This window comes from Nicotiana tomentosiformis, chromosome 12 (assembly GCF_000390325.3).
Source record: "Nicotiana tomentosiformis chromosome 12, ASM39032v3, whole genome shotgun sequence".
NCBI classification, from domain to species: Eukaryota; Viridiplantae; Streptophyta; class Magnoliopsida; order Solanales; family Solanaceae; genus Nicotiana; species Nicotiana tomentosiformis.
In genome coordinates, this window is record NC_090823.1 from 135,983,589 (window position 1) to 136,010,700 (window position 27,112).

Sequence of the window (27,112 nt, forward strand, 5' to 3'; positions counted from 1 at the left end):
GATCCTCCAGGTTCATCTTGATTTGGTTGTACCCGAAGTAAGCATTGGGGAAACTCATTAACTCATGCCCGGACGTCACATCAATCATATGAACTTTGGCAATGGGAACGAGTCTTTTGGCCACGCCTTATTTAAATCCTTATAGTCTACGCACATGCAAAATTTATTATTTTTCTTTGGAACTACTACTATGTTAGCTAGCCAGTGAGGATAATTTACCTCCTGGATTGAACCGCTATCAAGCAAACGCGTTACCTCTACTTTGATGAATTTGTTTCTGACCTCGACAATAGGACGTTTTTTCTGTCTTACCGGAGGGATGTTGGGATCCAGGCTTAGTTTGTACACGACCACTTATGGCAGGATACTTGTCATATCCACATGCGACCACGCAAAACAGTCAACATTAAATCTAAGAAATTCGATAAATCCAGTCCTAAGCTCGGAGTTCAGTCTTGTCCCCAAGTGAAACTTCCTCTCCAAGAATATTTCGAACAACGCAACTTGCTCAAATTCTTCCGTTGTGCATTTTGTTGCGTTTGTTTCTTCCGGCACCTGGAAATATCTATGCACCTGATAGAATTCCGATGACTCCTCCCCTTGGTTGACTTCACTCGGCTAGAGAGCAGGCGCTGGTTCCTATAATTGCTATGATGCATGCTCCTTCCCTTTGCTACTGGAAACTGAGATTGCATTCATCTCCCTTGCCGCCGGTTGGTCTCCTTTTATTTGTTTAATTCCTTCGGGAGTTGGGAACTTCAGTAATTGATGATATGTTGACAACACGACCTTTATCTCATGCAACCATGGTCTCCTCAGGATAATATTGTAGCCCATATCGCCGTCTACTTCCTCGAAAAGGGTCATTTTCATCACTCTCTCGGCATTCGTGGGCAGTAGGATCTCTCCTCGGGTTGTCACCCTTACCAGATTGAACCCGGTGAGGAGTTTTGTGGCCGGAATAATGCTTCCGGTCAGTTTGGATTGCTCCAGCACTTTCCACTGGATAATATTGGCCGAACTTCCTAGGTCCACCAAAACACGTTTAATTTTAAAATCCAAGACATTTAAAGAGATTACCAAGGCATTATTGTGCGGTAGCAGTAGTCCATCTGCGTCTTCCTCCGTGAAGGTAATGTCATCCTCAGTGACTTCTAGGAGTCTCTTACTGTGGGTTACTGATACCTTCATCTTTTTTGCTGCCGAAAATGTTGAACCATTAATTTCCCCCCCCCCCCCAAAAAAAATCATGTTGATCTTCAAACATGGAGGGTCTTCTCCTGCTTTCGAAGGTTCTGAGATGGCCGTTTTTCAGCAATGTCGCCACCTCCTCGCGCATATGCCACCAGTCCCCAGTCTGGTGACCGTTGGTCCCATGGTATTCGCACCGTAAATTAGGATCCCTTTGACTGGGATCAGACCTCATTGGCTTCGGGAATCGTGCATCCTTAATATTCCTCATAGTCGACACCAGCTCTACTACGCTGATGTTGAAGTTGTATTCAGAAAACCTGGGGTAGGAGGAATCTCGGGAACTCGATATCTTCTTGTCCTGCAATGACATGTTATTCCCGCCACGATCAGCTCTCCTATCGGTAGCGAATCTATCTGCCGATCGAAAACCTCTACCGCCTCCTTCAGCCCGTTCATAGGGAAAAAACCGACCTCTTGAACACCATCGATCTGTGTCGAAATGCTCCTTTGATTTCTTCTTATTCTTCTTCCTGACCCGACCCTTGGTTGGTGCAGGGAAACCAAGCTGATCATCCTCAATTCTTATCTTTGACTCGTACCGGTAGTGAACATCCACCCATATTATTGCCTGGAACTCGAGCAGATTTTCTTTTAATTTGTGGGAAGCATTGGAACTTCTCGGATTCAGCACTTTAGTAAATGCTTCAGCTGCCTATTTTTCTGGTACGACTGGGAGCAATATTCTTTCTTTCGGAAATCTGATCACGAACTCCCGCAATAATTTGGACTCTCCTTGTGCAATCCTGAATATGTTAGTTTTTTGGGCCTGTATGATTCTGGCCCCGGCATGGGCCTTGATAAAAGAATCTGTGAGCATCTCGAAGGAATCTGTTGAGTGCTCGGGTGAGAGCGAATACCATGTCAGGGCTCCCTTTCTGAGAGTCTCCTCGAATTTCTTCAATAAAACTGAGTCAATATCATACGGAGCTAGATTGTTCCCCTTCACTGCCATTGAATAGGCGGTGATGTGCTCTTGGGGATCCGCAGTCCCATCATATTTCGGCACGTCTAGCATTTTGAACCGCTTCGGGATCAACTCTGGTGTCACGCTTGGTTTGAACAGCATCTCAGGATCATTACTGTTTCAGTGACGTGCTCATCTTCAGCATCATCGGGAGTTGCCTCTCGAACATGTCGTGGATATTGCCTTCCATGAACCGGCGTGGCCTCATCCCCCTCGTTGCGGGTATCACTGATCGAATCTTCATGTTGAGGCTGATTTCCTTAAGCCTCAACATTGTGCGCTATGTTGACATCGTTATATGCCATTTTCTATGATTTTTGCTAAGAACAAAGAATCAAACAGGTTAGTAATAGATGCAAGGATCAACTTAATTACACAATTGTCTAAGCCCCACGGTGGATGCCAGACTATTTACCCGTAAAACGGTACAATTGAATTTATATGTGATTTATAGACAAATGAATCGATTTGATCCCAAAAATTATAAATAAATCAAACAAGGATATAAGACTTAGCGTTGAAATCAAAATAAAACAGCTGAAATTCTGTTTCCGGGAGCAGAGCTTTCGGAGGAAGCAATACCAATATTTATAAGCAAGAAGATAAAATATTATTAAGCTTTGAACATTGTATAGCATAAGTTTGTCGAAACATTCATTTCCTTACAATGACTGTTGAGCTCCTTATTTATAGTTGCGCCTAGGGAACAAGGTCCTAGGATCAAGCCCTCTTAAATGACAATTATGAGGGCCATTGAAGAATATGTAATGGTAGGCAATGAATGCCATATTCTCTATAATGGACTACGTACTTAATGTTACAGAATGTTCTCCATTAAATGATATCGGGTGGTAGACATTTATTTTTCATTTATGAACATTATTCCCATCGGGAACAAGCGGGATCGTTGCCTTCGGACCTGATTGCCTTCTGCCTTCGGCTCCACATGTCATTTTATCATGCGAGCATTTAATATGAACATAATTTTACCCTATACAACAACACCTCCAGTAACCGTAGGAAATTATAACCCTAGGAAATTTTATGTTGCACTGTGTTTTAATTTCAACATCAACTTTCACACACAATCTTCAATTTTCCCATTCTTTTTTACTTCAAATTATAAAAGCTACGAATATTTAAGTCCAACTTCAAAAACAACAATAATTACGCTATAATCCCAAGTTAATTAAGGTCGAATATATGAATCCTAACTTTGAATATCGACTCATTTAGACATGTCTCAAATGATCAAATATTTAATTAAGTGTTTTAGTTCTCTAACACTAGAAGTTGTCAAGCATTTCAATAGACATATTAAACACTATAGTGTGAGTAAGGCGTGCTATAGTGTAGCCATCGCACAATTGAATTTTTTTGAGCCATAGTGCGTCTATCGCACGCCCCACACGGTTGGCCAACCACCTTCGATGATGGGCACGCAATGAGGGCCAACAGTGCTGCCTTTCTGGCTGGCACCTTTGCCTCTTACTTGAGGGCCTAAATGTACTACTCTGGCTTCTCTAATTCACCAAATAATCATGGGGCACGTTAGGAGCATGCTATAACGTGCCCCTTAACTTCTCTAACTTTTAAAACCAAAAGTCATCTTTTTTTGCTATGGTATCAACCCCAACTCATTTCTGACATCCAAATTATCATCCACAACCAGAATCAAGAACTATACTTCCAACACATAAGCTAATGTAGTGTTTGACTGACAACATTAGAGAAACTTACTGCCATAACTACTATGCAACATTTGTTTGGGAATATTAAATAATACTTGCATTAAATTATGCAGGAATCTATATATTATTTTATACGTGTATTAGAAATATGGAAATTAAACTATTTAAACACAAAAATACCCCCTTAAAGTACGTACTTCATGTATAACAAGCTCCTCATTAATAGTGACTACATAAGAGTACGGCCCCTTCACTATTAATCCTCGCATAAAAAATCACATGTATTATGTGAATTAACCAAATGATACCTAAATTTAAAGAAACAAACATTGCAAATAAAGTAACACTATAATAGAATATGATAAAACACAAAATCCAAATTAATTACAATGACTCAAGCAAGTATTTATTGGTGTTCTTTCAGAACTTATTTTTATATAATAAAGCACCCGGATAAATGGAGTACCGCAAACTGTGAGCCTCCTGGAGAATCAACTCACGCAAGCCATCTACATTAGGCACACATAGCCTGCCCTGCATCCGTAATACATCGTCATCTCCAATAGTGACTTCCTTGGCATCACCGTGCTGAACTGTATCCTTAAGGACAAGCAGATGGGGGTCATCATACTGGCGTTCCTTGATACGATCATAAAGAGAAGACTGAGAAACCACGCAAGCCAAAACTCGACTCGGCTCGGAAACATCCAATCTAACAAACTGGTTGGCCAAGGCCTGAACATCCAAGGCCAAAGGTCTCTCTGCTACCGGTAAATATGCTAAGCTGCCCAAACTCTCCGCCTTATGACTGAAGGCATCGGCCACCACAATGGCCTTCCCAGGATGATAGAGAATGGTGATATCATAATCCTTAAGCAACTCCAACCACCTCCGCTGCCGCAAATTAAGATCCTTCTGTTTAAATAGATGCTGTAGACTCGGGTGATCGGTGTAGATCTCACAATGAATACCGTACAAATAATGCTGCAAAAGTTTTAAGGCATGAACAATAGCTACTAACTCCAGGTCATATACAGGGTAATTCTTCTCATGCACCTTTAATTGTCTGGACACGTAGGCAATCACCCTACCGTCTTGCATCAACACTGCGCCGAGACCAATATGTGACGCGTCACAATACACAGTATAAGATCATGTACCTGTAGGTAATACTAATACTGGGGCTGTAGTCAAAGTTGTCTTGAGCTTTTGGAAGCTCTCCTCACATTCCTCGGTCAACCTGAACAGAGCACCATTCTTGGTCAATTTAGCCATAGATGCAGCAATAGAAGAGAAACCCTTTACAAATCGGCGATAATACCCAGCCAAACCAAGAAAACTCCGGATTTCCGTAACTGAGAACGGTCTGGACCAACTCTGCACTGCTTCAATATTCTTTGGATCTACCTTGATCCCCTCGCACGAAACTATATGACCCAAAAATCCTACTGAATCAAGCCAGAATTCACACTTTGAAAATTTTGCATATAACTTCCTTTCTCTCAAAATCAGAAGCACAGTCCTCAGGTGTTGTTCATGATCTTCCCGACTCCGGGAATACACCAGAATGTCGTCAATAAACACAATGACGAAGGAGTCAAGATAGGGCTGAAATACACTATTCATTAAGTGAATAAATGCTGCTGGGGCATTTGTCATCCCAAAAGACATCACAAGGAACTCGTAATGACCGTACCGAGTCCTGAAAGCAGTCTTCGGAATAACTGACTCCTGAATCTTCTACTGATGATAGCCTGAACGTAAGTCAATTTTAGAGAATACCCTGGCACCCTGAAGCAGATCAAATAAGTCATCAATACGTGGCAATGGATACCTGTTCTTCACTGTAACCTTGTTCAACTGGCGATAATCAATACACATCCGCATAGAACCATCTTTTTTCTTTACAAATAAGATAGGAGCACCCCAAGGGGATACACTAGGCTGAATGAAACCCTTATCAAGCAATTCCTGTAACTGTTCTTTTAATTCTTTCAACTCTGCTGGGGCCATACGGTATGGTGGAATAGAAATGGGCTGAGTACCCGGTAATAAATCAATACCAAAATCAATATCCCTGTCGGGTGGCATAACCGGAAGATCTACTGGAAATACATCAGTAAAATCCCTTACTACTGGAACTGACTCTACAATAGGAGTATCAATACTAACATCTCTCACATAGGCCAGATACGCATCACACCCCTTCTCAACCATTCGTTGAGCTTTAAGAAATGAAACAACCCTGCTACGAACATGATCTGAGGTACCTCTCCACTCTAGCTGCGGTAGACCCGGCATAGCCAATATCACCATCTTGGCGTAACAATCGAGAATGGAATGATAGGGCGACAACCAGTCCATGCCCAAAATAATATCAAAATCCACCATACTGAGCAATAATAAATTAGCTCTGGTCTCAAAACCACTGATAATAATTAAACACAACCGATACACACGGTCCACAATAATGGATTCACCCACGGGTGTAGATACATAAACAGAAGAACTCAAGTAATCATGTGATACACCCAAATACGGGGCAAAATAAGATGACACATAAGAATAAGTGGAGCCTGGATCAAATAAAACTGATGCATCTCTATGACAGACTAGAATAATACCTGTGATAACAGAATCGGATGCAACGGCATCTGTCCTAGTAGGAAGGGCATAATATCTGGCCTGGCCTCCCCCTCTAGGGCGACCTCTACCTTCTCGACCTCCACCTCTAGCTGGCTGTGCAGGTGGAGTGGCAACTGGTGTAGTAATCATGGCCTGAGAAGCCTGAGGACCCTGTGGAATAGGTGGGGCCTGAGAAATTTGTGGAGGTGCACCCCTCCTAAATCTGGGGCAATCTCTCATAATATGACGACTGTCACCACACTCAAAACAAGCCCTCGGAGGACGTGACTGTTGGGACTGACTCGGGCCTTATTGACTAGACAATCTGCTGAAAGCACCCCGTACAGGAGGTACAGAAGACACTGGTGGTGCATAATATGGAACCTGAGGTCTGGGAGTAGTCAGAATACCACTGGAAGCTGGAAGTGCTGAATGAATAGGACGGCTCACATAACCTCTAACATGACGGGCTGCAACTAGGGCACAAGAATTATTATATGTTCCAGAATCTCGGGGTCTCTTAGCTTCCCTCTCTTCCCTCTCCCGAGTCCGTATACCTTCTAATCTTCTAGCAATTGACACCACCTGTTGGTATGTGATGTCCATCTCTAGCTCTCGGGCCATACTGTATCTGATACTAGGGTGAAGACCCTTAATAAATCTGCGAACCCGCTCTCGAACAGTAGCAACTAAGGCTGGTGCATGCCTAGCCAAATCACTGAATCGGACTGCATACTCTGACACGGTTATAGAACCCTGGCGCAACTGCTCAAACTCTATGCACCATGCATCTCTAAGACTCTGAGGAACATACTCCCTTAAGAACATATCCGAAAATTGAGTCCAAGTGAGTGAAGATGCCTCAGCGGGACTATCCAACTCATATGCTCGCCACCACTGGTAGGCTTCTCCTCTAAACTGGAATGCCGTGAAAGAAACCCTACTGGAATCCACAATACCCATAGTACGAAGGATACGGTGACATTCCTCCAGAAAACCCTGAGCATCCTCTGAAGCTAAACCGCTAAAAGTGGGAGGGTGGTACTTTTTATACCTCTCGAGCCTCAGCTGCTCCCCCTCTGAAACTTTTGTCCTAATATCAGGCCGAACTGGGACAACTGGTTGCACTGGTATAACCTCTGGGGCATGGTCAACTTGGGCACGTGGCTCTGGAGTACGGGCGGCGGGAGTCTGCGCTCCTCCCCCAGCCTGAGATGTAGTAGGAGCAAGTGGAATTAATCCTACCTGAGCTAAAGTGCCAAAACTTGCTCAAAAACTGGGCAAGAGTCTCCTGAAGTGCAGGAGTAGTAACAGGCGTCTCAGGTGCCTGCTCTCCAACTGGAGCTACTGGTGGCTCTGGTGCAGCAGTTCGTGCAGGTGCTCTGGCTGTACCACGTGGTCTTCCTCGGCCTCTGGCTTAGCCTCTACCCCGACCCTGGCCTCTTGCGGCTCCAACAGGGGGCGCGGGTGTCTGATCATCAGATCCAGTTGTGCTTCTCCTCACCATCTATGAGAGAATAGAAAGATAATTGTTTAGAACTTTGAAATCAATAAAGGCACACGATAAGGAATCAAAGAAGTGAATATTTCCTAACAGTTCCATAGCCTCTCGAAGATAAGTACAGACGTCTCCGTACCGATCTGCAAGACTCTACTAAACCTGCTTGTGACGTATAACACCTATGAACCTAGTGCTCTAATACCAACTTGTCACGACCCCAAATTCCCTCCGTAGGAGGTCGTGATGGCACCTAGTCTCTAAGACTAGGTAAGCCTATCAATGCGGAATAATCATAAATATCTGAAAATAAATAAACTACAATTCAAATGATTACAACTCCCAAAACCCGGTAGAAATAAGTCACAAGCTTCTAAAAATTTATTCTTAGTGTTTCTATGTATCAAGATCTAAAGACAAATAAGGAAGCAACAATAAATGATAGAAGGGGACTCCGGAGTCGGCGGACGCTGGCAGATATACCTCGAAGTCTCCGTGCGCAGGTAACTCACTGACGTCTAAACTGGTAAGATGTACCTGGATCTGCACAAAAATATGTGCAGAAGCGTAGTATGAGTACACCACAACGGTCCCCAGTAAGTGCCAAGCCTAACCTCAGTAGAGTAGTGACGAGGTCAGGTCAGGCCCTACTGGAGAATAGATAATGACATGAAAAAAATGTTTAAATAATTTAATAAGATAAAATGACTACGGAAATGAATCAAATAGTATGTCACATTTAATGACACCAAATAATTGCAAATAATATCTCGTGGAATCAAAACAGAATTTCTTTCAACTTTATGAAAATCACAACAATTAATCGAAGGCAACTATGGCCATAAATCAATATCAACAAGGGCACTACCGAGGTACCGCCTCGTAGTCCCAAATTATAAATAATTTCACAATATCTTATTTTCTTATATCACTGCGGGAGCCTTCACGATTTATTTAAAGAAAATATTTTTTTCGAAATAGCATCCCGCATTTTAGCCACGCTTATCACACCGCATGACTTCTAGTAGTCACCCCTACTAGCCACGCGTATCAAGCCACCCTTATCTCACCGCATGCGTTTCAATACCCAGACCTTATACTACCGCATGCGTATTAATATCACAATATATCACAATTTGCACCTCAAGTGCCCAATATTTCAATTTTCCACAATAAATCAACAACAATATTTTTTAATAATAAAGCGCTTATGGCTCATGCCAGAATAATCCAACAATAATATTGTTTCCACAATAATGAGCTCACGGCTCCATTACAATGAGTACAAAAAATATCTTACGAAAATATTCAAGAATAAATAATTCAGGAAAATAATATTTCAAATTTTTAATACGTTGCTTCAATATCAAATTTAAAAAATGTGAAATACTTCGTATTAATAATATTTAATTTAAAGAAAATCAACCTTCAAATAATGCACAGTATAAAAGAAACCAAGTTTCAATTAAACAGGTAAAATAATTAGCAGGAAAAGGTCAAACAAATTTAAAATATATATATCTCACATCAATGATGAAGAATATAACAAGATAAAATAATTTAATAAATGTGCAACAATGATCTACACAATTTAAAAATATAATATTTCACATTTAGCCCGTGTACACACTCGTCGCCTCGTGTACATGACTTTCAACACATTTCAATAATCACATTAATATCAATTCTAGGGGATATTTCTCCCACACAAGGTTAGACAAGTCACTTACCTCGACTTGCTCCAATTTAACCAAGTATTATACTTTTTCCTCGATTTTCTGACTCCGATCAACTCGTATCTAGTCATAATTAATTCGATACAGTCAACAAAAATTATAGAAATCAATTTCATAAGAAAATATTATATTTTTCAATGAAATCCGAAATTAGCTCAAAAATTGTACGTGGGGCCCATATCTCGGAATCCGACGAAACTTACAAAATCCGATAATCCATTTAATTACGAGTCCAACCATACCAGTTTCACTCAAATCCGACTCCGGATCGACACCGAAATCTCAAAAATTCGTTTCTATGAGATTTCTAAAATTTTCCAAATTTCAATCTCAAAACACTAATTAAATGGTGAAAACAATGATATATTCGTGTATATTGACCAAGTCCAAGTTAGAATCACTTACCCAAATATTTTTCCTTGAAAATATATCAAAATCGCCTCTCCTCAAGCTCCAATTCGTCAAAAAGGCAAATGGGATGAAGTCCCCTGTTTTTATAACTTACAGATTTGTCAGGGCGCTCGATTTTGTCAGGGAGCTCGATTTTGTCAGGGAGCTCGATTTTGTAAGGGAGCTCGATTTGTCAGGGAGCTCGATTTTGTTAGGGAGCTCGATTTTGACAGGGAGCTCGATTTTGTCAGGGAGCTCGATTTTGACAGGGAGCTCGATTTTGACAGGCAGCCCAATTTTGGCAGGCAACCCGATTTTGACAGCATTTCCAGCAGAAAAATTACAGCAGCTTTTGGAGCAGCTAAGTCCCACTTTTGATCCGTTAACCATCCGAAACTCACCCGAGGCCCTCGGGACCTCAACCCAATACACCAACAAGTCTTAAACATCATATGAACTTATTTAAAACCTCAAATCACATCAAACAACGCTAAAATCACGAATCAGATATACATTCAAGCCTAATGAACTTTGAAACTTTCAATTTCTACAAACAACACCGTAACCTATCAAATCAAGTCCGATTGACCTCAAATTTTGTACGCAAGTCATAAATGACATAACGGAGCTATAAAAATTTTCAGAATCGGATTTCGACCCCGATATAAAAAAGTCAACCCCTCGGTCAAACTTCCCAAAAATTCAACTTTTGGCATTTCAAGCCTAATTCCATTACGGACTTCCAAATAGAATTCCGATCACGCTTATAAGTCCAAAATTACCCTACGGAGCTGTTGAAATCATCAAAATTCTATTCTGGGATCATTTGCACATAATTCGACATCCGGTCACTATTTGAACTTAAACTTTAAATTTTTCATCAAAATTCCATATCTCGAGCTAGGGACCTCGGAATTTGATTCCGGGCATACGCCCAAGTCCCAATTCACGATACGGACCTACCAGAACTGTCAAAATACTGATCCGAGTCAGTTTACTCAAAATGTTGACCAAAGTCAACTTAGTTGTGTTTTAAAGCTCTAATTCATATTTTAATCCATTTTCAAATAAAAACTTTCCGAAAAAATTTTACGGACTGCGCACGCAAGTCGAGTAATGATAAATAGTGCTTAGATCATAGAATTAATCATTAAATTTAAAGATGACATTTTGGGTCATCACACGTCCCCAACTCTATAGTCCATGGGACGCCGCTTACGGTCCGCAAACTTCTTCATCTTCTTAGCTTCCCTATCCAAGTAGGACTTAGCAGTGTCAAGTTGCTCCTCCCATCCTTTGGCCATATGATAAGCCCCCAAACAATTTCCCTCGAATGCAGCGGGTAATAAATATGGAGTTTGTGGATTTTGGCCCGTGGCTAGCTCAAATGGTGTCCGCCCCGTGGACTCACTCAGCTGCAAGTTATAAGAGAATTGGGCGATGTCTAGGAGCCTTGCCCAATCTTTTTGATGCATCCTTACATAATGCCTCAAGTAGCATTCTAGTAACGCATTGACCCGTTCCGTTTGTCCATCTGTCTGTGGGTGAAAACTAGTGGAAAAGTTCAGTTCCATGCCAAGTATATCGAAAACCTTTCTCCAAAGGTTCCCAATAAAAAGGGGGGTCTTGATCACTGATAATATGCATCGGTAAGCCCCAATACTTCACCATATTCTTAAAGTTGGTGAGGCGGGCATGAAAGTTGCATATTTGGAAAATCTATCCACGACCACCATAATAGTACCATAACCATTGGACTTCGACATGCAAGTGATAAAGTCCATAATCACGCTCTCCCATGGACACTCTGCAACTGGTAGTGGCTCCAAAAGTCCTCCGGGTTGTTGCTCAACCTTGTCCTATTGACAAACAAGACAAGTCTACACATAACACTCTATGTCATATCGCATGCGTGGCCAATAGTAGACTGACTCAACCAAGGCCCTAGTGCGACGTTGGCCTGGATGACCAGCCCATATTTTGTCATGACTCTCCCTTATGATCCACTGTCTAATGTCTCCAAACTTAGGCACATAGACCCGCCGGCATATGGTAAGCAGGAGGCCGTCTTCGACCCAAAAACGTCTCGTATTGCCCTGTTTGGCTAACTTGATAAGTTGTTTGGCTGTTGGATCATGCTGCATGCCTTCTTTTATAACCTCACGAATGTCCCATTCTGTTGAAGTGATTGCAACAAGCTCGGCTTTTCGGCTCAAGGCATCGGCTACAACGTTACCTTTTCCCGGCTTATACTCCAGCACATAATCAAATTCGGCCAAGAAATCTTGCCACCTAGCCTGTTTTGGTGTGAGCTTCTTCTGCGTCTGAAAGTAGCTAGTAGCTAAATTATCGGTCTTGACCACGAACCTCGACCCGAGCAAATAATGTCGCCATGTATGAAGGAAATGCACAAAGGCAGTCATTTCCTGCTCTTGCACCGTGTAACGCTGCTCCGCTTCATTCAACTTGCGGCTCTCAAATGCTATAGGATGCTTATCCTGCATCAAGACACCCCAATTGGCAAAATATGAGGCATCTGTATGCACCTCAAATGTCTTGGCAAAGTCAGGTAATGCCAAGACTGGGTCCTCTGTTACAGCTGCCTTAAGGCCTTCAAACGCCTTTTGACAATGCTCCGTCCAAACCCATGGCTTGTTCTTCTTTAGAAACTCAGTCAATGGTGCATCTTTTGCTAAGTAGCCATTGATGAACTGACGATAGTAGTTAATAAGGCCAAGGAAGGATCTCAACTCAGTTACCTTTATAGGTGTCTCCCACTCCTGGATAGCACGTACCTTAGCCTCGTCCATGCGTAGCTCGCCAATTCTAATAACATGGCCTAAGAAGTGCACCTTTGATTGTGCAAACTCTCATTTCTCCCTCTTGATGTACAGATCATTCTCCTGCAAGACTTAGAAAACCTTCCTTAAGTGCTCCATATGCTCTTCTAAGGTGTTGCTGTAGATGACTATGTCGTCTAGGTAGACTACCACGAATTGATCAAGGTAGGGATGAAAAATCTTGTTCATAAGGGTGCAAAATGTGGCCGGTGCATTGGTTAAGCCGAAGGGCATCATCAACCACTCAAAGGATCCATATATCGTCACATATATTGTCTTCGGTGCATCCCCTTCTGCAATCCGAACCTGGTAGTAGCCTTTGCGAAGATTCACCGTTGTAAAGTACTTGTCTTGCCCAAGTCTATCGAACAAGTCAGCAATGAACGAGATCGGGTACTTATTCTTCACTTTGACCTTATTAAGTGCTCGGTAATCTATGCACTTGCACAGTGATCCATCCTTCTTCTTCTGTACCAATACTGGTGCGCCGAAAGGTGCCTTTGATGGGCGAATGTGACCAGTATCTAGAAGCTCTTTCAATTGTTTCTTGAGCTCCTCTAGCTCAGACGGTGCTATACGATATGGGGAAAATGCGGGTGGCTTAGCCCCTGGCTCCAATTCAATCTTGTGACCCACATCTTGCCTAGGCGGCAAGTGCTTAGGCAACTCCTCGGGCATGACGTCTTTGTTTTCCTCAAGAAACTTCTTTATGCAAGGCGGCAGTGTCTCTTGAAAACTCTTGTCTTCCTCCAGACTTGCGATGGTTGCCATGAACGTTGGCTCCCCCTTCTTGATCCCCTTGACAACCTGCATAGCTGAGAGTTGTGCTTGGATCTGCCTGTGTGGCATAGTCACTGTAGGTACCATGCAAGCTCCTTCTCGCTCCATAACTAAGAGATGTTGGAGGTAGGGGTCGATCAAAGTATGACAATTTCTAAAGAACTCTTGCCCCAATATGATGTCAAAGATATCCATAGCGGTTACGGTAAAGTTTGTCATACCTTTCCAAGTTCCCAATTTGACACCAACTCCATTAGCTATCCCACGAGCATTCTGTACCTCGGCATTCATAGTCTTGACGGGAGAGTTGGTTGGAGCAAGCTTCAATTCTAGTCTCTTTGTGGTAGCCTCAGTCACGAAATTATGAGTTGCTCCAGTATCCACCATTGCACGAGCAGGCTTATTGTTGATGGTGAGATATAACACCATACATTATAGAATGATAGGAAACAACAAATCATACAAAGCTATAAATAAACTTTAATTCAATGCATACTACGACTCTAACTTAACATTTAACTAAATCCAAGTAACTTTTTTCATACATCTTTCAAAGTTTGGTTAACTTAACATGTCCTCCTTTGTGGTCTGGCTATGTTATTTATCGTTTTATCCCCATTGACTTGAGCTGTTGATTAAAGTTTGGTTGTTCTCACCCCTACCTACTGTGAGAGAAAAAAATTCAATTTTGTTTTAAGAAATAAATTGAATATGGATAAATTGTTACTTTAGAACCCATTAACATAAAAATGGCTAGAACATCGAACCCTGTAACTTCAAATCCTGGCTCCGCCTCTGAAAGGTGATGGAGGTTTTAGAACCCTGGAGTTTATCACAACAGTCTTTATGGCTAAGAAAGGTGGAGATAGAAATTCTTTTTCCATCGGAAAATCCATATGACGAATTGGCACGAGTTATGTAAAGAACTGGAGGGAAGAAAAGCTGCTTTAACTATAAAACCAGTTAACTGGGAAAAACCTCCTGATGACTGGTTAAAAATCCACATAAAAAACTCCATTTCTGTAATAACAACTATGCTGAAGTGCAGGCAACTCTATCTGCTATTAACTGGTGTAACCAACATTTTACAGCACCATTTTGGAGTTGTAAATATGATAACTGATAAGAAAAGAGTCTGATCCCATGTTGAACTAACTAAGTGTGTAGACTGAAATTCAGGACATGCAAATTAAGTTTCAACACTGCTTTAGAGAAGCTAACTTGGTGGCTGATGCCTTAGCTAAATTCAGAAGCAAGGTATGGGATCACTCCACAACTGTTCAGCCATATAATACAATATAACACCATACATTATAGAATGATAGGAAACAACAAATCATACAAAGCTATAAATAAACTTTAATTCAATGCATACTACGACTCTAACTTAACATTTAACTAAATCCAAGTAACTTTTTTCATACATCTTTCAAAGCTTATTTTTATACCAGAAAACACCTTTGTCTTGAGATCCTTCATCTTTCTCAACATAGATGCACTCTTTCGAATCTCTCCATATCGCCTTATAAAACGAGGTACCATCAAATTGGTAGTACTCTCCTAGTAATGGCTTGATCGCTTTGGTTGCCTCCGTTGCGTGATAATGTGGAATGGTGGTGAATAAATGATGCAAAACGTGAGTATCTGTAATGTTGTGAAAGACCTTATTTAGCACACCGTAGTCTCTGTCTACAGTAGCTAAAGCTCCTCTTAACCAATCCCACTCAGATGAATCATAGTGTGGCAATGAAGAGTGAGTATGGTGCAAAAAAGTGATTAACACTATAAAGATGCTCATAATTTGGAGGGGTACCCCATAGATGCATATAAACCAAGCTAAACCTTGTGCCAAAGCAATGCGATACAACACATAACTAGCTGCAATCACACCTGCATCTGAAATGTAGATTTGTATCCTCTCGCGATTATTATATATTGGGCTATATGGATAAAAATGACATGCAAAGCGATGATATAGTCTGCCGGAGGCATTGAAGACCAAGTACAAAGGCCAGCCAAGAATGAGGGTGCAGGCAAGTCCGAGTACTCGTCCTAGTGGATTGTTCAAATACTTGGTGAGCTGTCTTAGTTCGGATTTAAGCCTAGGCACGTATACTTCATCATGCTCAAGGGAACTAGTGTTAGAATGGTGACGACGATGACTATGTTTCCAGGCAAAGTAGGGCGTTAAAAGTACAGAGTGGAGTATAAGACCAACAGTGTCATCTACCCATTGGTAATCACTGAAGGAATGGTGGCCACATTCATGGCCAATCATCCATATTCCAGTGAAAAGACAACCTTGAGCGATCCAGTAAATAGGCCATGCTAGGTAACTATATGGCGACGGAAGGAAATGGAAATAAGTTGTGGCAATATAGTAAAAGATGGAGACAAATATGAGATCTTGAACAAGATAAGAGAACGAGGGAATGAGAGATCGATGAAAGCAGTGAGGAGGAATGGTCTTCTTGATGTCGCCAATTGTAAAAGGGGGCTTTGAAAATGGCACTCTTTGGAGAGGATTTTTCTTTGGTTTAGTTGTTGGAGCAGACATATTATTTCCACCCACGGCACCCATTTTTTCTTCTCCTACCTCTTTAATCCTGAATCTGCAATTTAAGTTTGCTTCAAATCTTGGTTTATCTATTATCATAGTTAAGATAAAAGGTAGTGATTGAGTAAATTTGTTAGAATGAGCATATCCAAAATACTTTTATATAAAGATAAGAGTTTTTGTGAAAAACGAAATACCTTAAAATTCAAAAGGGACCTTTTTAGCCTTTAAAATCAGAAAAGCTGGAGATTTCTCTCTCCCACTTAGTCTTTCATTATAGAAACAGAGAAAGAGAGGCTAAATGGTTTGGCCAACTTTAGTCGCACATTGACAAGTAGGGTAGAATTATTTAAGAAGTAAGTACAGGTTTAGAAAGCAAAATTTCATGCATTATTGTCCATCGCCTTTAGATTCCAGTTTTTTCATTATTAAAACTTTCACCATTTGTCTTATTATTAGATTCCCCATACAGGAATGTTGTATAAGGGCAATTCGGTGCACAAAATATCTCGCGTTTACATTGAATTTGGGAAAGAGCCACAATCCAAGGAATAACTGATTTCATGGCTCGAACTCGTGATCTACAGGATACAACTTTGACCGTTGTTTCATGGTGTTTATTATGAAAACGAATAGATCATGAAATACTTTTACATAATGAAACAGTAATATCCTAACTCCCTGATGCCATCTTATACTATATTTTTGGGTCCATGTAACTTGACTTTTTCTGTTTTTTATTCTCACCTGGCAAGTTTTTATAGCCAGTTTTGTCATTATTTGGACTTTGTCCAGTTGTTTGATTAATGGAACCCCAATAATGCTGTACTAAAAAACGAAGAGATCATGAAATACTTCTTTATTTTATTATGGGTCAGATAATTTCTTCAATATTCTCTAATGGACATACCATTTTTCTGGTACATGCATCTTACAATTAATAATATTGTAGTTAATTATTAAAGGGTTAATAATACGCCTGTGTTGTTGGCTTAGAAGAAATTTAACACCAGCCTTATATATGAAGGTTTATCTTTAGCACATTCAGATGCATATTTATGATTTCAAATGAATAATGATACAACTATGTGAATATTGGAACAAAATTCCTGTCTAGTGTCTTTAGGTGGAAATATGACTGCATGTGTATATGTTGAGAATGATTGTCTGAATAAGTGGCGGAACCAGAATTTGAATCAATGGCGGAACCAGAATTTTTACCAAGGGATGCCAAAATATAAAAATATAAATACAACGAAAGTTTAGGGTAGTCAACGTATAGTAAATAGTAAATATATATAAAACGGAAAAATTTATCTAGCAATATAATGTAATTTTTCTGCGAAGGGGTGTCGATACACCCCTTGGAAATCGACCCCCTTAGTTGAATGTGGCTCTGCCACCGGTCTGAATGTGGCTGTGAAGTCTGAGTCTCTCTTGATCATTACTATTCCCTCTCTTTAAAAAGGATTGTATTAATTTGACTTGACAAACTTTAATAAATAAAGAAAGACTTTTGAAATATGAGGTCTTAAATAAGCCATACCATTTGTGTGGCTGTAAAATATTTGAAACTTGTAGTCTAAAACCTGCCATAACATATGTGTGGCTATAAATGCTTCCTATTGAGCAAATATTGAAATGTGTCAATCTTTTTGAAACAGACTAATAAGGAAATAGTGTGAATCTTTTTGAAAGAGAGAAAGCAGATTATTATTAATAAGTGATCTTTAATAAGTAATCTATATTATATTAAAAGTACGAAAACACTTAACGAAATATCGTTCACTTTTTTTACCCTTTAAAAATCAGTTTTACATTGGATAAAATTATAATTTAAATTACTTTCCTAATATTTAGGACTTTAAAATCAAATCAAATTTTGGTTTACTAATTCAAACCTTATTTGAATTAGGTAAGAAGTCCTTAACATTTCCGAAATTTTATGACCTTTTCAATTAATATAGGAATTATATCAATTTATGGTAAACTTCTCCATATGCAAACAATACGCGTTTGTCTATTTTTTCTTTTTTTGCTTAAATATAATTAATCATTTAAATTCTATTAGCATAAAATGTATGTATCCATAACTTTCTGCATTATTAACTAATGCATACAGAAACAATGGAGCCGTGGAAAGACCTGAGCGGAAAAGTAGTAATGGTGACAGGTGCGTCGTCAGGAATAGGGCGAGAGTTCTGTCTCGACTTGGCGAAAGCCGGCTGCAGCATCATTGCTGCCGCTCGTCGTATTAACAGACTGAAATCTCTCTGCGACCAGATTAATAACTCGGAAGACACCCAGCGCGCAATCGCCGTCCAGCTTGATGTCACCGCGGATGGTTCTACAATTGAGGCTGCTGTACAGAGAGCTTGGGACGCCTTCGGACGTATTGATGCCTTGGTTAACAATGCCGGACTTAGAGGTACGATAACATAGTGAGTATACATCAGGGGCGGATGCAACATCTAACTATCAGGTTCAACTGAACCCAATACTTTCGACGCGGAGCATACAATGCTGTGGTTGTGGTGCTAGAAATTTTATCTTGAGTATGTACTTAAAATTAAATAGTCACTTTATTTGACCAGGTAATGTGCATTCTTCACTGAAATTGCCAGAGGAGGAGTGGAACCATACCTTTAAGACAAACCTAAGAGGGGCATGGTTGGTGTCCAAATATATTTGTAGACGAATGCGCGATGCTAAACAGGGCGGAGGATCTGTTATTAATATCAGTTCAACTGCTGGTCTGAATCGGGTACTAATACCAGGGGGTGTTGCTTACGCTTCTTCAAAGATGGCTCTTGACATGTTCACCAAGGTACTTGTACTATTACTTTGGTTTTCTTCTGAGATTTGTAGCACAATTAGTTATAGCTTCATTCGACCGCACTGTTGAAGGAATATTCATCATTAAGGTTGAGTCCTTATTACATGCCATCTTACTAAAAGGACTGAGCTCTTGCTATGCAAGCGGGATATGGGAAGGGCCGGACAACAAGGTCTTTTGTACGCAGTCTTACCTTGCATTTTTGCAAGAGGTTGTTTCCATGGCTTGAACCCGTAACCTCCTGGTCATATAGCAGCAACTTTACCAGTTACGCCAATGTTCCCTTTCTTGCATGCCATCTTAATAAAAGGTTTAATTTGATGAAGGCGGAGTCTATAAAGTAGCTAGCTTAGGGCATGGTAACATTAGTTAGGAACCACCCTAATGTAAAATGAAGAGATTAAATCTTCCATGAGAAAGCAAAATAGTTAAATGCAGGAACGACTCGCATTTTTTTTAATATTAGAGTAACAATTTGTGTTTGGCCAAGGTGTCAAGAGTGCTTATAAGAGAATTACTTTTTCAGCTTCTGAAAAAATAGCTTCTTTTTTTTTTTCTCTAAAAGCTTGCCAAATATCTCAACTCTCCAAATTTAACACTTTTTTTTAAAAACAAATACATGAGAATTGTCGATTTTTCCTCTCAGTTATACATGGTAATTAATTGTATTTGCATTAATTGATTATTCAAATAATGGAATGGCAGATGATGGCCCTGGAATTGGGAGTAGACAAGATCAGAGTGAACTCAGTATCACCAGGAATTTTCAAATCTGAAATAACAGAGAGTCTTATGCAAAAGGAATGGTTCAATAATGTTACTTTGAGAACCATTCCTTTGAAAACTCTTGGAACGACAGATCCGGCTTTAACATCAGTGGTCAGGTACTTAATTCATGATTCTTCAGAATATGTTTCAGGCAATGTCTTCATTGTCGACGCTGGAACAACTTTAGTAGGTGTTCCCATTTTCTCATCACTGTAGACAAAGAGAATGGACATGTTAGATAAAATATAATGTTGGTTTTGTCTCATGACTGCAATTGTCGAAGTGAAATGTATCTTATTGTAGTCTAAACAAAAAATCGTAGGACTCTAAGTATCTCTATATGTATTCAGCCATATATTTTTGAATACGATTTATCTACAAGGACATATGTTTAAGGCCTATAAGCCAAGGTATGATTTCCGTTGTATTTAAGAAGGCATACCAATTTAAAAATATTTTGAAAGGATATGATGAATGCGATTTTAGTACTATTAAAGAAGGGCCAAATACATGCTGAAACTGAATACTAAGTCTGCATCTTATAACTGAAACTAAAGTTGTGAGCTGAGTTTAAAACGGATATCGGAATGTGAAGCTGAAAACTGAGTTAGTTTTAAAGAAATAACTTTTCTGAATATTTTGGACATCGTGTCACGTCCTTAGTAGTTAACTAAGTACACGTGCGATACTTGACAACTCGCTAACGATCTTGCACAACTTGTTCATATTCTTGCTATGCCAAGTCAACCTTACTACACTCAAGATCGCTAAGAGATTGGTAGAAAGAACATAAGAGAATTGTTAAAGGAAGCTTTGTATTAGAGAGAACTCGAATTGTTTGCTTGATGAATTACAAATGAATGACTCCCTTTATATACTAGTCTCCTAGGGGCTAGTGTGTAAATATTAATTGTTACACAAGTCCTTAACATTCACAAGATAAAGGCTTTCACTAGAATTCTCTACAAGCCTAGAAGATTTCAAGAACATTCCTAGCAAATCCATAAGCATCTAGGATCTTCCAAAGGAAATGTCCATACTTTTCTAGAATCTTCTCACAAATGCTAGCCTTCCTCCTATGTAAGATTCCACATGCTTTAATATATGCCAAATGGCACCTATGTGGTATGATGACATGGCGGGTCATTACACTCTCCCCCACCTAATGTTGCGACGACCGCGGCGCAATGCTGCCGCATAAACTCTCGGATCTTATCTTTGAACTGCCATAAATCTTCATATCGTTCCCATGTGGCCTCATCTGGTGATTGCCCCTTTCAATGGACGAGGAACATAGCAGTGGCTTTATGCCTTTGTTTTCGCGTGGCCTGGTAATCCATGATAGCCTCAATCTCCTTATCATGCGAGGAGGTGATAGTCATAGGCGCTCGACTTGATTGGCCCCTACTCGGATCATCCTTATCTTCATGATATGGCTTAAGCACACTGGCATGGAAGACATGGTAGATCTTAAGATACGATGGCATGTCAAGCTTGTATGAGATCTTGCCTAGCTTGGCGATGATCTTAAATGGCCCCTCATACTTGCGAATCAGATTTTGATGCATGCCCCGTAGTGCCTTGAACTGTCTTGGGTTAAACTTCACCATGACCACGTCCCCAACTCTATAGTCCGTGGGACGCCGCTTATGGTCCGCAAACTTCTTCATCTTCTTAGCTTCCCTATCCAAGTAGGACATAGTAGTGTCAAGTTGCTCCTCCCATCCTTTGGCCATATGATAAGCCCCCAAACAATTTCTCTCGAATGCAGCAGGTAATAAATGTGGAGTTTGTGGCTGTTGGCCCGTGGCTAGCTCAAATGGTGTCCGCCCCGTGGACTCACTCTACTGCAATTTATAAGAGAATTGGGCGATGTCTAAGAGCCTTGCCCAATCTTTCTAATGCGTGCTTACATAATGCCTCAAGTAGCATTCTAGTAACGCATTGACCCGTTCCGTTTGTACATCTGTCTGTGGGTGGAAACTAGTGGAAAAGTGCAGTTCCGTGCCAAGTATGTCGAATAACTCTCTCCAAAAGTTCCCAGTAAAACGGGGGGTCTCGATCACTGATAATATGCCTCGGTAAGCCTCAATACTTCACCACATTCTTAAAGAATAACTTGGCGGCTTCCTTGGCAGTGCAACCTGGTGAGGCGGGCATGAAGGTTGCATATTTGGAAAATCTATCCACGACCACCATAATAGTACCATAACCGTCACACTTCGACATGCAAGTGATAAAGTCCATAATCACGTTCTCCCATGGACGCTCTGCAACTGGTAGTGGCTCCAAAATTCCTCCTCAACCTTGTCCTATTGACAGACAAGACAAGTCTCCACATAACACTCTATGTCATCTCGCATGCGTGGCCAATAGTAGATTGACTCAACCAAGGCCCTAGTACGACGTTGGGCTGGATGACCAGCCCACATTGTGTCATGACTCTCCCTTATGATACACCGCCTAATGTATCCAAACTTAGGCACGTAGACCCGCCGGCATGTGGTAAGCAGGAGGCCATCTTCGACCCAAACACGTCTCGTATTGCCCTGTTTGGCTAACTCGATAAGTTGTTTGGCTGCTGGATCATGCTGCATGCCTTCTTTTATAACCTCATGAATGTCCCATTTTGTTGAAGTGATTGCAACAAGCTCAGCTTTCCGGCTCAAGGCATCGGCTACAACGTTACCTTTTTCTGGCTTATACTCCAGCACATAATCAAATTCGGCCAAGAAATCTTGCCACCTAGCCTGTTTTGGTGTGAGCTTCTTCTGCGTCTGAAAGTAGCGAGTAGCTAAATTGTCGGTCTTGTCCACGAACCTCGACCCGAGCAAATAATGTCGCCATGTATGAAGGCAATGCACAATGGCAGTCATCTCCTGCTCTTGCACCGTGTAACGCCGCTCCGCTTCATTCAACTTGCGGCTCTCAAATGTTATAGGATGCTTATCCTGCATCAAGACACCCCCAATGGCAAAATATGAGGCATCTGTATGTACCTCAAATGTCTTGGTAAAGTCAGGTAATGCCAGGACTGGCTCCTCTGTTACAGCTGCCTTAAGGCCTTCAAACACCTTTTGACAATGCTCCGTCCAAACCCATGGCTTGTTCTTCTTTAGAAACTCAGTCAATGGTGCATCTTTTGCTGAGCATTGATGAACCGACGATAGTAGTTAATAAGGCCAAGGAAGGATCTCAACTCAGTTACCTTTATAGGTGCCTCCCACTCCTAGATAGCACGTACCTTAGCCTCGTCCATGTGTAGCTCGCCAATTCTAATAACATGGCCTAAGAAGTGCACCTTTGATTGTGCAAACTCTCATTTCTCCCTCTTGATGTACAGATCGTTCTCCCGCAAGACTTAGAAAACCTTCCTTAAGTGCTCCATATGCTCTTCCAAGGTATTGCTATAGATGACTATGTCGTCTAGGTAGACTACCACGAATTAATCAAGGCAGGGATGAAAAATCTTGTTCATAAGGGTGCAAAATGTGGCCGGTGCATTGGTTAAGCCGAAGGGCATCACCAACCACTCAAAGGATCCATATCTCGTCACACATGTTGTCTTCGGTGCATCCCCTTCTGCAATGCAAACCTGGTAGTAGCCTTTGCGAAGATTCACCATTGTAAAGTACTTGGCTTGCCCAAGTATATCGAACAAGTCGGCAATGAGTGAGATCGAGTACTTATTCTTCACTGTGACCTTATTAAGTGCTCGGTAGTCTATGCACTTGCGCAGTGATCCATCCTTCTTCTTCTATACCAATACTGGTGCGCCGAAAGGTGCCTTTGATGGGAGAATGTGACCAGTATCTAGCAGCTCTTTCAATTGTTTCCTGAGCTCCTCTAGCTTAGGCGGTGCCATACGATATGGGGCAAATGCGAGTTGCTTAGCCCCTGCCTCCAATTCAATCTTGTGATCCACCTTTCGCCTAGGCGGCAAGTGCTTAGGCAACTCCTCGGGCATGACGTCTTTGTTTTCCTCAAGAAACTTCTTTATGCAAGGCGGAAGTGTCTCTTGAAAACTCGTCTTCCTCTAGACTTGCGATGGTTGACATGAATGTTGGATCCCCCTTCTCGATCCCCTTGACAACCTGCATAGCTGAGAGTTGTGCTTAGATCTGTCTGTGTGGCATAGTCACTGTAGGTACCATGCAAGCTCCTTCTCGCTCCATAACCAAGAGATGTTGGAGGTGGGGTCGATCAAAGTATGACAATTTCTAAAGAACTCTTGCCCCAATATGATGTCAAAGATATCCATAGCGGTTACGGTAAAGTTTGTCATACCTTTCCAAGTTCCCAATTTGACACCAACTCCATTAGCTACCCCACGAGCATTCTGTACCTCGGCATTCATAGTCTTGACGGAAGAGTTGGTTGGAGCAAGCTTCAATTCTAGTCTCTTTGCGGCAGCCTCAGTCACGAAATTATGAGTTGCTCCAGTATCCACCATTGCACGAGCAGGCTTGTTGTTGATGGTGAGATCAACGTACTTATTTCCATTCTCGGTAGGTTGGATAGCTTACTTCGTGACAGAACCACATAATCCGATCATACCCAACTGTGTGGTTCCCAAACTCTCTCATTGCGGCTGCTCCTTCCGTTCACGGACCATGGCGCTGAGGCTCTTTAGGTCGGGATAATTCCTGAAGCTGTACGGCCCTCCGCATATGTAATATCCCTTCTTCTTGGCCTACGCCTTCTTCTCAGCGTAGCCCTAACGGCCACTCGACTTTTTGGAATCTTGAGTCTTGTAGTATTGTTATTGTATCTCCTTGCCTTTGCCACGGTCTCCCCCACCTTTGACATTGTTAACCTTTGATTCTTTGCCTTTTCCTTTGTCATGCCTGAAATCCATCAATGATTCGGCCTCCACTATGGTGATTACTAGGGGTGTACATGGGTCGGCTTGGTTTGGAATTTTTAACCAAATCAATGGTGTCGGGTTTTTAAATCTATAAACCAAACCAAACCAAGAAACTCGGGTTTTTCAAACTCGGTTTTTTTCGGGTTTTCGGGTTTTCTTCCCGGTAAAGTCTTCATAGCACTAAATATGTAAATTGTGCACCAAATATATTTTTAGTCCTATTAAGATATAATTATATAATGTATTTTTTGAGAAAATAACATAATAATATGAAATAAGTCATAGCATTATCCTAAAATATTCAATAACAAAGATAATAAAATTACATAAAGCAAATATTGCTAATTAATAAGCATAATTAAAATTAACATAATCTAAATATACTATATATGTCATGCTAAACTAAGTATAGCTAATAAGTACTATTAATTACATAACTAAACAATAAAGAAAAAGATAAAGTAAGTTAAGCATTTTCATTATAAATCAATGTAAAACTAAAAAATAGATATCCAACACTATCATCATTCCTAGTGTTGAATTGAGTTTCTTTTGTTAGCATTAGTATTTGTTTACCCTTAAAATCGAATAACAATTAAATTTGTAAGTGGTTTTAAGGATATGTGATTTCACTTGGCACAAACTGAGAAATATAAAAATTGAAGTTAGAAATTAACTGTAAAATAAAGCAAACCGATATATCATACAGCTTTGGCCCTTGAGCTAGGTTGCCCTCGCACCAACTAAGTGTATTATTGAAGAGTAAGAACTTAACTACTGAATAAGAGAGCTTAAGAGAGAAAACGTAATATATTGCTTTGTTATGCGTGAATACGTCCTTACAAAATGATTGGAACTCCCTTTATATAGTAGAGGAGTTTTACATATGGTACAATTCTAAATACAGAAGGAAATATCCTGATTGGCTAATCAACCGGTCTTGACTTTATATATACCGAGATCTCTGCCACAAACCTCGCCCGGTCATGGATTCCTCGGCTTTCTGTTATTCGACTTAGCAGGCTTCCTTCGATCTTGCTAGATCTCTATCCTTCTCGGTCTCGACCTTAGCTAGTCTCGATCTCTATCGAACCCTGAATCACAAGCTAGGCAATATTTATTCATGTAACGATCCAATATAACTTGGGATTGAACCTCGGTCTGCCACCCCGGTCTCGATTAACCATACAAAGACAGTATACAGATAATCCCCTTGTTTTTTTGGAGAGTAATGACAAGAAACGATTTGAGCCTTCGATCATGACGTAATCGTCGTGACATAAGCAGCAAAAGTGACCGAAACGTCTCGTTGGTACAGTTTTCCAGGTATTTCATGCGCGTCAGTCGTCGGTCGACCACTACCAGTTTTGAACCGTCGTTGTGAAACCGATAAATAGCCCCCTTCTTCATTATTTCAAACTTTACTTTCAAATCTTTTTCATTCCAATCTCCATAGTTCTTTGCCTTCTTCAAAGTTTCCTATCTTCGGATCTTTGAATTTCTTTGCTTGTTCTTCCTAAAACACCAAATACTTCAGTCTACATTCTTCTTTGCCCACAAAAACTAAATGGCCAAAATATCTAAAACTGTTCCGCAAAAAGAGGTTGCTTCCTCATCTCGGCCGGCCGGCGAGAAACTAGTGGTGGAGCCATGCCCTGAAGAACTTATTCCTGGGGGGTGTGTCATAGATTCCGACTTTAAGGTTGAGAAACCCTCATCGGTTCCTGGTCGATGCGAGCCGATATCGAGATATATATGCTCGATTCCCAAAAGCCTCCTTGACCAGGTGAAGAAAGATCGCAATTGGGGAAACAAAGAGGTTGTGATACCGGCACCAGAAGAAGCAATCACCACCCACATGGAAGGGTTCCTGAGTGTTTACACTTATCCTTTCAAGCTGGGTCCCCTCGATCCGATCATCATAGACTTCTGCAAGAAATACCATGTGGCCCTCGGCCAAATTCACTCTCTTTCTGGAGGATCGTGATACTGCTCCATTTCTTCGTGAGCAAAATCGACGGGCTTCCCTTCACTCTTGACCACCTCATAAGATTATATAGCCTTCGACTCTATCGAGGTGGGCTGATAAAGCTTCAACGCCTGGCTACCAAGGCTCTTATCTTGAGTACAGATGAAGACAAATATCGGGGATGGATGGGCCGCTTCGTTTGGGTGAAGACCACAGACCTAATCCCGGCTGAGAGCATGCTATTTCCTGAGAAATGGAATATGAAATGTAAGTATGATTCCATCTTTAATTTCCGTTCGTTGTTTTTTCTTCTTCATCCTTTCTTATCAATGTTTTT

The 27,112-nt window shown here is 40.9% G+C and overlaps 3 protein-coding genes across 3 annotated transcripts; 1 reads left to right on the plus strand and 2 right to left on the minus strand.

Moving 5' to 3' along the window:
* Positions 1 to 648: 648 nt before the first annotated feature.
* LOC138903451 (uncharacterized) lies at positions 649 to 1,191 on the minus strand. Its single transcript, XM_070191423.1, has one exon. The coding sequence runs from the start codon at positions 1,189 to 1,191 to the stop codon at positions 649 to 651; it is 543 nt and encodes a 180-aa protein (XP_070047524.1).
* A 13,847-nt stretch (positions 1,192 to 15,038) lies between these two features.
* On the minus strand, positions 15,039 to 16,649 carry LOC104121261 (delta(12)-fatty-acid desaturase FAD2-like). The gene has a single exon (XM_018766561.1). It carries the CDS (start codon positions 16,432 to 16,434, stop codon positions 15,208 to 15,210), a length of 1,227 nt encoding a protein of 408 aa, XP_018622077.1. The 5' UTR covers positions 16,435 to 16,649; the 3' UTR covers positions 15,039 to 15,207.
* A 1,758-nt stretch (positions 16,650 to 18,407) lies between these two features.
* LOC104121260 (uncharacterized) lies at positions 18,408 to 20,343 on the plus strand. The gene is made up of 3 exons (XM_009633213.4): positions 18,408 to 18,763; positions 18,930 to 19,162; positions 19,877 to 20,343. The coding sequence occupies exons 1-3, from the start codon at positions 18,448 to 18,450 to the stop codon at positions 20,153 to 20,155; spliced, it is 828 nt and encodes a 275-aa protein (XP_009631508.1). The 5' UTR covers positions 18,408 to 18,447; the 3' UTR covers positions 20,156 to 20,343.
* The last annotated feature ends 6,769 nt before the right edge of the window (positions 20,344 to 27,112 follow it).

What these genes read in the sequence shown, in the direction of transcription:
- LOC138903451 (XM_070191423.1), bottom strand. Translation starts at nt 1,191, where the DNA reads ATGAAGGTATCAGTAACCCACAGTAAGAGACTCCTAGAAGTCACTGAG.
- LOC104121260 (XM_009633213.4), top strand. Translation starts at nt 18,448, where the DNA reads ATGCATACAGAAACAATGGAGCCGTGGAAAGACCTGAGCGGAAAAGTA. An exon ending in TAACAATGCCGGACTTAGAG is followed by an intron (nt 18,764 to 18,929) that starts GTACGATAACAT and finishes TTATTTGACCAG; the next exon opens with GTAATGTGCATTCTTCACTG. An exon ending in CTCTTGACATGTTCACCAAG is followed by an intron (nt 19,163 to 19,876) that starts GTACTTGTACTA and finishes ATGGAATGGCAG; the next exon opens with ATGATGGCCCTGGAATTGGG.
- LOC104121261 (XM_018766561.1), bottom strand. Translation starts at nt 16,434, where the DNA reads ATGATAATAGATAAACCAAGATTTGAAGCAAACTTAAATTGCAGATTC.